Here is a 13,222-nt window from a genome sequence, read left to right on the forward strand (position 1 = left end):
CAGAAGGGATAGATAGCCCACTATCACTGTAATTTGCACCAAAGTACATAAAGTGTTTTAACAATGGTTTCTGTTTTCTAACTGGGCAGACTGATCCCTGAAGTTCACCAGAATTTGTGTTACACTGAGACCATCAAGTGCTCTCTTAATTTCTTTTGTTGTTTACCGATGTCCACGTCATGCTTATAGTGCAGACTGTCACAGCTATAGAATTTCCCACTACACTAATATTTAAAAGTAAAATGGGAGGCAGAGTGTTCAGCTTTCAGGACCCTTTTATGTGGAACCAGCTCCCAGTTTAGAAGCTTATCGCTTATCATTAGGGCTGGATCAGGTGACCCTGAATCGTCCCCTAGTTACGCTGAAATAGGCCTGGGTTGCTAGGGGCTTCTCATGATGCACTGAGTGTTTCTTCCTGCTAAAGGGGAGTTTTTTTCTTCCCACTGTCACCATTTGGTCAAATGGGCTTACTGATGTTGTCATTTGGCGCTATATAATTGAAACTGACTTGAACTTGTATCCCTTGGGACACAAGTGATACGAGTTGCTCAAATTATGTGGCAAGTAAAACAAATGTCTTCCGATTATTTATTGTAAATAAAAAGAACTCATCTCCTATGGGCTTTAAGATTTCAGAAAAAGCTCAAACAGCACATTATTCCACAGTGAAGTTACCATATTTTATTTCTTTAAGTGCCATTCATGCATATTGGGGAAGGGGGTGGGGGTGGGCGGTGGTATCGACAATTCTAATAACACTTGAGTTATTTTACAGCACTAAACGAATACAAAGAGTAGCTGTGTCACCTCATCGGACAACAAAAGTAATAAACCGTGCAATAAACAAAAACGAAGACAAATATAGGAGGGAAAAAAATTACAAGAAATGACAGAGACAAAATCAAAAAAAACGGAAAAATAAAAACACAAACCAAATATATATTATCAACACTGAAACACTGAATGTAGAACCATAGTACAAGTAAAAGGTAGTGTCACACAAAAAGCCAACGCATTTTTTTTTTTATCACATATATACAATATAGATATATACATACTGTCACCCTCTGATTGGACAATAACAAAATACTCTATTCTTCTCCCGTCCTCATTCATGGATAAGACCCACCCTCTGCCTTGATACCCCACCCCCAAGAGGGGGGAAAAAAAACAAAAAAGGGAAGGGGGGGATGATTGAAGACATATATGTACAAGCACAACAACACCAGCACTGAATAAAACAGGCCCCAATCAGCAGTAGATGTTGGCAGTTCTCTCCCATTTTGTAACAAGACTTTTTTTTCCCATTATCTCCCCCCCCCCAATAATAATAATAATAATAATAATCTCTCTGGCAGGTACATGTCCAGCGGTATTTAAAAACTTAAATCATCATCTTGGGGAAAAAAAAAAAAAAAAAAAATAGAACTTAAACTCCCACAAGCGAACGCACTCACTCAGACATAATGTAAAACTGATTGTGATCCAGTCATTGTCATCACCGTTTTCTTTTCCCTTTCATCCGCTCGATCAAATCTTCTGCTTTTCCTGTTGGATGATGTGCTTTTATAGTACTATACGTGTTCACCGTCTTCGCCTGGAAGAAGCGAAACACTTCATTTTCACTCCAACCAACTGCTCGCTGGATGTTCTTCATTTCGGGTCCTTAAGACCATCAAAGAACAAACCCGATTCTCCTTTTTTGTTTTTATTTTGTTGCTGCTGTCTTCGGTTGCAGTCCTTTGGCCCACACTCACCCAAGAGTCATGAACTGGTTAACTCAGGTGGCTTAAGCGTCCTGTCTGAGTCCTAATTTTCAAAAATTCCCGGCAGTTGAATAAAGTGATCCTCCACAATCAGGAGACATTTGATAAACAAAGGGAGAAAAGGAACATGGCAAGAATGATGCAAAAGTATACAGGTGTGTGACTGGCAGGGAAAAAAACAAAAAACAAAATAATAGCTGAAAATTTAAAAAACAACAACAATTAAAAAAAAAAAAAAATTAATGGCAGTATCATTAGTTCAAAGAAAAGAACTCAAGTTCTTCTGCACAGTGCAGCTCTGGTCAGTTCAACAGAAGGTCTACAGTATAAAACCAGGCTGGTAATAGATCCGAAAAACAAAAGAAAAACACACCTACGTATTCAGAAGCATGGTTTTCCATCATCCAATTTGGGGCAAAAAAAATAAAAAAAAATAAAGAGAGACTTGAAAGTGCCTTTTTACAAAATAAGAAAAAACATTTCGCAATATCATAAAATCATAAAAAAGAATCCATGATTGTCTTCCAAGTATAAAATCAAAACTATGCCTACTACTGCAGTCTTTCTTGCTAAACTGTCTTGAAGAAATCGTTTGAAATTCTGGGATAGTTTGACATCTCTTCCACTTTCTAGCCGGGTTTGATGAGAATATTACGCGTCCATATGGTAAATATGATGCCAGAGTGGAGGATTTATACGGTGGCCCTGAGAGGTCAAACACACTGCAACTTAAGAAATCTTGAAATCTCAAAACACAGCGCAAACGCTTGGGAGAAAATAATGTGAAGGATCAGCTGCAGAAGTACCAGAAACCAAAACAGGCATGCACCGACATGTGTTTAAAAGCAGAGGATTCATCAGTGTTGTGAGGGAGAAAGGGATGCAGCTAATGTGTCACATGACTCATAATATGATTCTCTTCCACAGGCCTTTTGTCACAAGGCCTTCCTCCTTCAGCCCGGTTCAGCTGGAGGTTACTTCCTGTTAAAAAGGGAGTTTTGCCTTCCCAATGTTCACAAGTCATTGCACATAGAGGGGGTTGTATGATTGTTGGGGGTCTTAATCTATATTATTTTAGGGTCTTTACCTTACAATAAAAAGCACCTTAAGGCGACTGTTGTTGTGTGGCGCAATATATATAAAACTGATGTGAATTCAATTAATATTGTAGATACACGTTTAGTCTTAGCCGTCTACTGTCAGATTGTCACTGCTGCAGCTGTTCCGTCACATTACTATGTCCCAAAAACACTTCCACTGCGTTTCGTGAGGTTTTTTAAAAAAAATCTTTTGCGGCATTTTTCTATTGTAGTTGTGTTTTGTGTGCTTTAGCAGCGTTTTTCTATTTGCTGGCATTTCTAAAATTGCAGTGCCTTTGACCACAGCAAACTATGGAAAGGAAAAAAAAAAGTAGTGCAACAAATCTTTCATTAGCAATGAATGATGTCGCAAAACCCAGAAGGAGACAGAAAGTTGTGAAACGTTTCTAAAAAAGGTGTTGGACAAGAAGTAACAAAATTTCTTTTGGTGCAAAACAACTGTAATAATTATCTGAACTCCACAAACTGGGAAAATGTACAAAAATGCAAAAATATTGTGTTAACTACCAGCATTTCTCTGTCGCTGTAGCTTCATATTTACCATATTTAATTAAGATTGGTATCAATTTCAACTTCCCAAAATATAGTGTCATAGATGTAGAGAGGAGAAAAATAATCCTGTTCATTGTTCCTAGATGTCAGGAAGACTAAAAGTGAAATGATGGATAGGTGAATGAATGACTGAACTAATAAGAATGATTACTCGATCCACACGGTTCTTTGCAGCTTCAATCAGATGAGTAAACAAAAAGTGTGCAAAGGACTTGAAAAAAACAAAAACAAAAACAAACAAAAAAACATAGTGTCTCTAAAGTTCAGCGCCTGTCTGATTAAGGAGCCACTTGTTACAGGACACAGTGGACAGGTTTCCAGAACCACTGATTTCCCTGTTCTGTGCTTCAGAAACCCTTTTCCAAGAAAAAGTCTAAGTCAAATCTAGTCTTTAAGCACTGTGTGCATCTGCTTTGTGCTCATAGATAGCATAGAGATGATTGCAGTAATCAATCATAGCCCTAAAATTACAATAAAACCAAACACACATACACACACACACACTCTATAACCAGCACACATATATACTGTACGTCCTGTATGAGTCACATTTCTCATTCAGTTATGATTGTATAGTAGCAAAATCTCTCTATTAAAAAAAAAAAACCTGTGGGCAGTTTAAAGAAAAAAATGAATATCCTCCCAAAAAATTTAAACATCAGAAGTGACAATGAAGAAGGAAAAAAAAAGAAAAAGAAAATGTCATGTCTGCTCTGCTGATCAGATTTGTTTCTCTTTGAGAAGGCAGTGTTACGTTTCTATTGTTTGTTTTTCAAAATACAATTTACTTTACTAACCTTGTTTCAAGTCAGCAAGAATTGAAACCGTTACTATCCAAATTGCATTTGGATTCTTTACAGTTTAATTGTTACTACTGCAAAACATTTCATCTATGGTTTGGACAAATTCTTTAATTTAGGAAATATGCTTATTGCCAGAATTAGACTCTTATGTGTGTGCAGTAAATATGAGCCCACTTCCAGCAGCTTAAGATTAAGGTGTCAGTTACACAAGCTTACAGACCAGTTAACAACCCCATAGCAACCACTGGTCACTACGGAAAAATGTGCATTCCACAACCAGTTGGTGAGTAATTTCTCGAGGTTGTTGGCTGTCGCCTGGTGAAACCAGTTGCAAAGAGGGTGCTCCGCCAAAAACCACCAAAAAGCATTGCTGTGGTTGTTATCAGATTGCTGTGGTCGCCCGTAGTTTGCATGGAAGACGCCAACAAACAAGTTGCGAGTCTTTGCGGTATCTGTGAACACTCAAAAATTGTGCCTTACAGGCCCAACAAACATATTTCAAAAGACTTTTACTATGAAAGCAAGTAGTCTCCATTTCTGGTTTCCATCGCACACTTAGCGTCTTCCGTGCAAACAGCAGGCAATCACGGCTGGTGATAAAAGCAATCACAAGCAGGTTTTCTGCACAGCACAGCATTCATATTTGTGGCTCACTTCACCTAGCAAAAATGTATTTTTCCTTAGTGACTGGTGGTTACCAGGGAGTCTCTGACCGGTCCTGAGGCCTGTGCGACTGCTGCTTAGCCCAGCTCTCTCCAAAAGAAAAAAACTGATGTGCCAGTTGCTCATTATCAGGTCATAACCCTCGATCACAACCTGCTAAGAGAGAAAAAACTCTCAGTCAATCTGAGCAAATAGCAAAAATTTCAAGGTAATAAAGTGATGATGATAGCGCGTTAATCAGCGACAGACTTAGTACCTTTGAAACTGGACTAATATTTTCCTTGTATTCCCTTACATTAAGGTAACAATGCACTCAATTAACTCTCAGGAAGAAAATTAACAATTAAATCCTCCACAGTAGAAGTGTTTCGTTTAAAGACTTCAGCGTATGTCTTGTTTACAAAATATAACTAATGGACATTTCAGTCGCCCCCACCCCCCTCTATGTTTTTTTTTTGTTTTTTACTGAACAGGACACTTTAGAGTTCACACGTCTTAAACATTACTGTATGCAGCTCCTTGTTATCTGACCAACATGCAAATATTGTTACCGTTAATGTTCAGTAATAAGTTGGCCTGAAAGCTGCTGTTCAAACTTTAAGCCTAAAACTTGTTTAATGAGAATGGAAGTGCCAAATATGAACAAACACGATGCAAACGGAGAGCTTAAATCAACTCTGGGCTGAATGAATTTTAAAATGACTAATATCTGACTTCTCTCTGCTATCATCTTCCACTCATTCATTCATCTTGAAGTGCTTGGGACAGAAAAATAAAGAAAGACAGTTGCTGTACTCCCATAACTCGTCTAATGCAGTGAGACTGATCACATTGGCTGGCTTTAAAAAAACAACAACAAACAAACAAACAAACAAAAACATTAAAAAAAGAAAATAAATCACGACACTTTCCATGATCTCCCTCTTGTTTTCTACTCTGGTTTGTTTAACATCAAGCCTGGTTACACATTTTAAACCCTGTGTTTGTTTGTTTTTTGTAAACCTATCTTTAACCACCGATTCAGCCACAGCGGGACAACTTTCTCCGAAAAGTGACCAACAAACACCATGACATCACTCACAGCGACGGCTTGTGTTTCATTTAAAAAAAAAAAAAAAAAAGAAAAGAAAAGAAGAAGAAGAAAATAACAATTTAAAAAGAAAAAATAAAGAGAGAAACTCATCCAAGAGGCAGCTGAGGCCAAGGTCAACACGAGAAGAATTACAAGCTGAACACGCCGCTCAAATCACATAACGGTTACGGAGCAGGAGGCTGGAGGAGGGGAGGAGGGAGGGGGGAGGGGGCTCGGACTTTGGAAGGCCGCTCGCTAGGGACGGGGAGAGGGCTGGCTGAGGAGCACGTGGTTCAGACGTGAATGTGTTCAACTTGCTTCTACACAAGTTTGTAAGCAATCACTTTAAAATGTCCGACTAAATATGATTGTCTTCAAAGTAACATTTTCTAGTTATGTTTTGCTTTTATTTTTTTGTTTTGTTTTGTTTTTGTTTTAAACTGTCAGGACTCTGAAGTCTGAATTCTGCGTCTCTCCACCAAAGCTTCTCAAATGTTCTTCTGCAGTCCACCCACATTGGCCTCCTCCACCTGCGGCCTTTTCAGCTCAGCCTGGCTTCCATCTCCTCCCTTCGCTCCTGTGTATTTGCGAGAAGCAGTTTTAGCAGCTAGACAATGGAGTCCCAATCAAAATCATCCTGGATATCGTCAGCTTGCATGCGATGCATCTGGAAGTTTCTGGCAGGTATCATGTGCTGCTGGTTCATCTGTGCATGGTGTCCTGGAGAGAAAGATCAGAGGAAGAGTTCGTTGGTGCTTAAAAAACAAAAAAGAAACAAACAAAACCCCAAACATTCAAACTGAGGTAACAAAACTGTTATGAAGAATAATTTCATCCATGTTTCTGCTGTGGCTATATGTCACCTGTCATAGTGGGTCCTGCACTGCTCATGGGGGGCATGTGGGGATATGCTGGAGGAACCATCATGGACATACTTTGTCTGGAGTCCATGTACAGATTTCCTGCTGAGAAAAATGAAAACTTTATTTAAAAGATCTTTTAAACCAGATGGAAAACACCTTTGCTGACAAATAACCTTTGTTTTATCTTCTTATCTGTTCAGGCCACTAAAATTAGTCATATAAAATAAGGAGAGAATGAACACTGAGTGGACACGGGCACCAAAATGTGCATGTTTGCCACTCTGGACCTATTATTTTGAAAATCCTCAGTAGCCCCTTTCAAAATGTTCCAGTTTGGCCACCATTTCCATTTTAGGAAACGGTTGTTTTACCAAACAACAAACATTGTCAGGAACTTTGACAATAAGTAATTAAAATGAGGAACACAAATCAAGCTTACACACAAGTTCAATAAGGAAGATCTGTATTCACTCATCTGCCTGATTTTCCTGAGTGTTTCCTACTCTACTCTTTAGGTCACTTCCTCCTTCCTAACAGTCCAATCATTTTCTTTTCTGCGCTCTGTGAACCAATCAGTTGGTTAAAAATTCATTCAGTGTTTTTTAAAGAGTACCTAAATGCACTTTATATTGTAAGGTAAAGTCCGTACAATAAAAGACCAAAAGCCCAAACAATTGAATGACCCCCTTTGAGCAAGCACTTGACGACAGTGGGAAGGAAGAACTCCCATTTAACAGGAAGAAACAGGGAGAGACAGCCATCTGCTGCCAATCAGTGTTCATCTGTCATTCTTCCTTTCAGACGCTCTTTCATGATACCCGCCTCAGCCTGGTCATTCAAAGCCCCATCCAAGCCTCCTATCCCAGTATCTATCGCTCATCGGCGTCTAATTGCCAAATAGCTTATTAATCAAAATGTATATATCTCAGTAAATCATCTTCAATTCTTCCAGACAATCTCTCCTTATTGAACTAGGTCCAGACATTTAGGATTGATCCATGCATGAAGACTTCTTCACCCCTGGCTAAGCTCTCTCATCCTGGCACAGTGTCGTTTTAAAAAAGATGTATTTGTTTTAACAGGCTAACACAGGGAAACATAACCATTTATCATCAGATCAGCAGCCACTTTAAAATCACCAATTAAACTGACAAGCGTGTCCTCTGACAGGTTCAAACACAGAACCTTCTTACTGTGAGACGACTGATGCACCACTGTGCTGCCAAGCTGCTTGCTATCATTATTATTATTATTATTATTGCTATTATTATCATCATTATTATTATAACTCATGCAACTAAATGTAACTACACTATAAAGTTCATAAGGTTGGGTAGTGTTCGCGCTCTCCTAGTTTAGTGCCAGTGTTGGTACTTTTATCCGTTTGTGAATTATTTCCTCTCTAAGGTCACGTTATATTTATTATTGGTGTAGAAACCAGTGGTTCATAGCTAACAAATCTATATTTGTCCTTAAAGACAGGCAAACTGTTTGTGAGATTGACTTGGAAGGAGGAAAAATCTTCCAGATAAACACATGTTACTGTGTAACATGTGTTAATGTGTAACGGCAAAAAGACCTCCTCATGAAAGCTGATGTTTAAGCAATTAAGCATTCATATACTGTATAATGAAATACAAACTAAACTAATCAAGGAAAAGGGTCAAAATATAATTGGATGAATCTTTCATTACACAGATTACTCGATTTCCAAACAAAGGAAACATACAGATTACTCTTTTTGAGTCGATAGTCATTTCAGACCCACAAACATGCACATTTACACGATGAACAATGATCGCTGATTAGGGCTGAAAGGTTAAGAATCAGCTGTTTAACCTGCGTTGAGGTGCTGGCTGGGTTTGTTGGTGTGCATGGAGCCATGGCAAACGGGAGGCTGCACTGCCCCCTGTGGCTGGATCACGCCAGTGCGAGCAAAAAACTGGTTGATGGATGAGCAGAGGTCTGCGATTTGGGTGGGTTCCAGAGACCAGTTGTTCAACTCTGCTTGTCTCATGCTCTCTCTCAGTCCTTGGGAAGATAAAACATACATTTTAGCACACGAGAAGCAGGTGGTGCTGGACTTAACTGATTTAAAATAAAATTTTGTGACAATGAAATGTGTGAAACCGCTCCAGTTGACTTTCCACAGAATATAAATTTTAGTAAATGACAAACTAATTTACAAACAAGTAGCAAAAACTTTGCTGCAATATATATTCATTATGTCAGTAACCTTCAGTGGGTGATATTTAAAAACATCCTACCTTGCAATCCTAGACTCTAATTGGATAAACTGACCTGCTGAGCTTGGTGTTTTGGTAATTAAACTTGAAGGCAGTGTTATTTAATTGAAGAGCTCAGTTTAATTAAACTGGTAATCAACTCCACAGAGTCAACATTTGAGCACTCAATCAAAAGCTGGGGCATTCCTGTACTGTCAGCTTCTAGCTTTAAATCTTCTGACTGCATACATGTTAGACAGGAGGTAAATCTGACAGCAAAAGGTTTTTATAAATTCTTCACTTATCAAATTTAATAACTGCAAATGGATTGAGATCTACTTGTAGTGACCAAACCGCACCTTGGAAAGGTGAAAGGTCGACATCAGCCCAGTTATAGCTGCTAGCAATACGACAGCTTTCTTTCAGTGCATCCAGATTTGGGTACCAGTCAGACAGTAAACCTGCAACACACACAGCATACTATGTGTAACATTACAAGGTAAGAGATCAAAGTCAGGTGATTTTGGTTCCAATGCCAAGTTCACGCCAGGGACAAATACAGTTTCAGTCATAATTGTAGAAGCACTTGCTCTGGCAGAACGTGTCTGCCTCCCCTTCTGGTTCAAATGGAGTTTCCCCCTCACCGAGCAGGGCCAGTTGCAACCCATTTAATATGGGCCAATGTGGTATGAGGACTGAAATCTCTGCACACTGAAGTCTGGTACATGACTACATGACACATTTTAGTGTTAATCTGCTGTAGTTTTATCCAGTTAAGAGGAATTTAAACCTCAAATGTGAGGTAACAGTTACAATTGTACATTTTGGGGACTGAGCCGTTTTCACACATGAACTCTGGACAGTATCGGAAGAACGAGATTTGAGCAGCTGTCTGAGTACACATAAGGAGAGTCTCATTGTTTGGTTTAGGACAGGGTGTGGCCTGGGTAAAGGCTACAGTGAGGGAGCACACATGATGACCCACTTGCTCAGGATTTTCAGGATAACTACTTGCTCCAGGCTCACAGAGATATTGTAATAGAGAGATAGCAGGTTAAAGACTATTTAATGTCTGGGGTGTAGGTTAAGCTCACAGGGCTGAGCATGTGACCCGTTTGCTAAAAGGTTAATGCAGAAGCCCAGGTTTGAATCTGCCCCGAAGCCATTTATTGCCTTTCTCCCAGCTTTCCCGTTTTCTCTCCACTACGCTCCAAAAATACATACAAAAAAGATCATTTAATGTCTGATCAGACTGCATTGGACATTTGCAGTCTTAAAAGGAGCTCTGTTGGGTAATGTCGAAAAAAAGTTCAAGGGTGCATTGTGTGAAAACAGCTTTTGTCTGACGATGGCAAGCCATTATTTCCTGACAACAACAATAATGCCTGCACATAAAGGTCAGGTCATTTTAGTCACATTTTCGGTTTTACTGGCAGTCTTTTTCCACCAAATGAATAAGAAGTCAATGCCAAATATAAAACCCCTTTTTTGGGGGGGCTGTTAAACAGTTCAGTGCTGTGGTGTGGCCACTAGGAGGTGCCAGGTGACTGTACAGGCTGCAGAAATCAGCGGCTTCAGCACTGCTTTGTTCTCAACAGCACAGATAATAAATCAGGAGATGATTTAGTCTTCAGCATCTAAAACAATTTCTCAGTGCTTTATTACAAAAAAAATAGAAAAGAAAAGAGAGAACCGATAAGAAATCCAATTCAGCTGTAAGCACGCCGTCTTTGCTTTACATGTGGTTTGCATGATGGACAGGATGAAGAGTGAACAACACGAGGCGACGCTGGGTCCACAGACAAGTGACAGACAGAGGGCCTTACCTGTGTTGCAGGCCATTTGTTGCTGGGTAGGATGGGGCTGGTGGGAGAGGCTCTGGTGCTGCTGTCCATGTTGCTGTGGGTGCTGGCTGTGCTGTGTGTGTTGAGAGGGGTGTGGCGTGTGTTGCTGCGGGTGCTGGCTGTGGGACTGGTGCTGCGATGGATGCTGCCCGTGCTGGGAGTGCGCAGCATGCTGAGGATGCTGGGAGTGCTGTTGGTGCTGTGGGTGCTGACTGTGTTGGCTGTGCTGGGCGTGTTGGCTGTGTTGGTTGTGTTGGTTGTGAGGGCCCCCGTGCTGCGAGAGGTGCTGCGCATGGGGCGAGCCGTGGCCAGGGTGGGCTTGGGCAGGATGGGACAGGGGAACCTGACCACTGTTGGTGGAGTGGCTGTTAGGGTGGTTGTTAGACTGGTTGTTTGAGAGGCTGTTCTGAGAGCTAATGGTGCCACTGGGGGAGTGCTGATAGGAGCAGGAGGTGTGGGTCTGCTGGGAGGAATCTGCCGGTATGCCCATCGTCGGACCTGAAAAATAAAACACATCAATAAAGTAAAGAATTATTAACACAATTAATTTTTAATTGTATTTACAATAAAACAGACAATCAGTGCAGGAACAAGGAAAATTATGAAAAATTATTCAACAATTAACTCAGTATAATTTGACTTTTTACTTAGGTACTTGTTTCGGCTTCTCACTTTTGAGGATGTGTTGCTTTTATACGTTTCTCATCACCACGTTTAGATTTTGGACCATTTTCTATTACAGCAAAAAGCAATTTGTAGACATTACCCTGGCCCCTGGGAATCACTAAATCTAAAAATAATGGAAAATTAATTTATAATGAAACTATATTTAGCCGTAGCTCCAGCTGCTGCTAATTTTCCAAACAAATGCACTCGCATGGTTTCAGGATCGAATGCATTTAAGGCACTTCAGCACAAATACAAATAAGAGTCGGGAGCCATCACATGTTTAAACAGCTACTTCAGGTCATCAGTCTTAGCATCTGACAGTAATGGGACAGGGGCCTCCTGTACTTAAGTAGTTCTACACTTGAGACAGGCCAGCTGCCATTTTATTGTGTCAGGGAATGACTCAGCACCAGTTTTGATTCTAAGGTTTGCTGTCTCGAGTTGCCGTCGACACTCTTCTCCAGCTACGCCGTCTTTGACAGATTCATTGTGCCGCTGCGCAGACATGACTGGAGCATGAACATCTGCACACCCAACTGCAATCATCTGAGTGCTGGGGAGTGGTCGTAAGAGGCACTGTCCTTCACAGCTTTGGCACAGTAAACCTATTTCACTGGAGTGCTTTTAGAGCTGACTCCAGCCCTGCACCTCCACAATCGGCACGTAACACTCACTGCAGGGGTGACAAAGGTGCATCTCTTATCGGCACAGAAAGCCCATTGTCCAACGAGGGAAATACAGAAAGCAATTAACGCGGCACCAGAATAATAATGCGAGCTCATTACCTATTATCAAAGCCAGTGAATTAGCTCACTGTCTACAGCGGCAGAGTGTGAAATCCTCTAGCTCGATTATTTACGCTTTTTAATTGCTAGAGCTTGTCTGACTAAGAGATTTCACTTTTATGCGCATAAAAAAAGGTTACAACTTTCAACTAATGAAACATAGATGATAGATTAAAGGAGAGGAACTCTTTGAAAACATTAGCATGAAATGCATTTGATTTGTGAAAGTAGGTTATACACAGAAAGCTCAGTCGACTTTGCTCATAACTCGCTTGTCAAGTGCTCCATGTTTATCAGTCAATCAGATTACAAGCAAAACTGCTTTTTGTTCTGCAGGGACTCACAGCCGTTTGGTAAAGCTGTGCTCTATCCAACACCGTGTATTATATGATACAAATTCCCCATCATTATGACAAATGAACCTCAAATCCAACAGATTTACTGAGGCCTTAAGCTGCCTGCAACCTCTTCCACTCATCTGATGAAACATACCCTACGTGAAAAACTCGACACGTGACAAGATGCAGACAGCATTTATCTAACGTGAAGAAACATAATGTGGAGAATTAAGCCTGCGTTGGTTAATGAAATACACAGACTCTCAGACTCTGCTTTTGTATATTAAATGAGGTGGTTTTTACATTTTCTCTGGCAGAAGATCGTGAAAATACTCAGTATAGATTTCCACTATAGGCTCGTCAGCCTGTTTGAAAACCTGCTCAATTCTTTGTAAACCTCATTAGTGCCTAAAGACTCTCTATAGCCCCAGCTGTTAAGAACAAACCCGCATTAGGAAAATCGTTCTGAGAATCATCCTGTTCCTTGATGATTGAAGCTTAGGCCCTCTATTAGGTTTCCACTTGATGCTCCCGTGAGCCCA

At 40.3% G+C, this 13,222-nt stretch overlaps 1 protein-coding gene across 3 annotated transcripts in view; it reads right to left on the reverse strand.

The window, feature by feature from the left end:
- Window positions 1-666: 666 nt before the first annotated feature.
- foxj3 (forkhead box J3) overlaps window positions 667-13,222 on the reverse strand; it is an 86,675-nt gene continuing 74,119 nt past the window's right edge. Inside the window, exons 8-12 of one of the 3 annotated variants that reach the window (XM_005453461.4) lie at window positions 10,871-11,386; window positions 9,404-9,505; window positions 8,659-8,850; window positions 6,820-6,921; window positions 667-6,676 (exon numbers count right to left, since the gene is read on the reverse strand). In XM_005453461.4, the coding sequence (XP_005453518.1) occupies window positions 6,564-6,676; window positions 6,820-6,921; window positions 8,659-8,850; window positions 9,404-9,505; window positions 10,871-11,386 (1,025 nt within the window). In that variant the 3' untranslated portion in view covers window positions 667-6,563. The remainder of the gene's footprint in view (window positions 6,677-6,819; window positions 6,922-8,658; window positions 8,851-9,403; window positions 9,506-10,870; window positions 11,387-13,222) is intronic. The other 2 variants (XM_005453462.4, XM_019359255.2) reach the window with 2 other exon arrangements.

The sequence above is a fragment of the Oreochromis niloticus genome, linkage group LG5 (genome assembly GCF_001858045.2).
Source record: "Oreochromis niloticus isolate F11D_XX linkage group LG5, O_niloticus_UMD_NMBU, whole genome shotgun sequence".
Classification (NCBI taxonomy): domain Eukaryota; kingdom Metazoa; phylum Chordata; class Actinopteri; order Cichliformes; family Cichlidae; genus Oreochromis; species Oreochromis niloticus.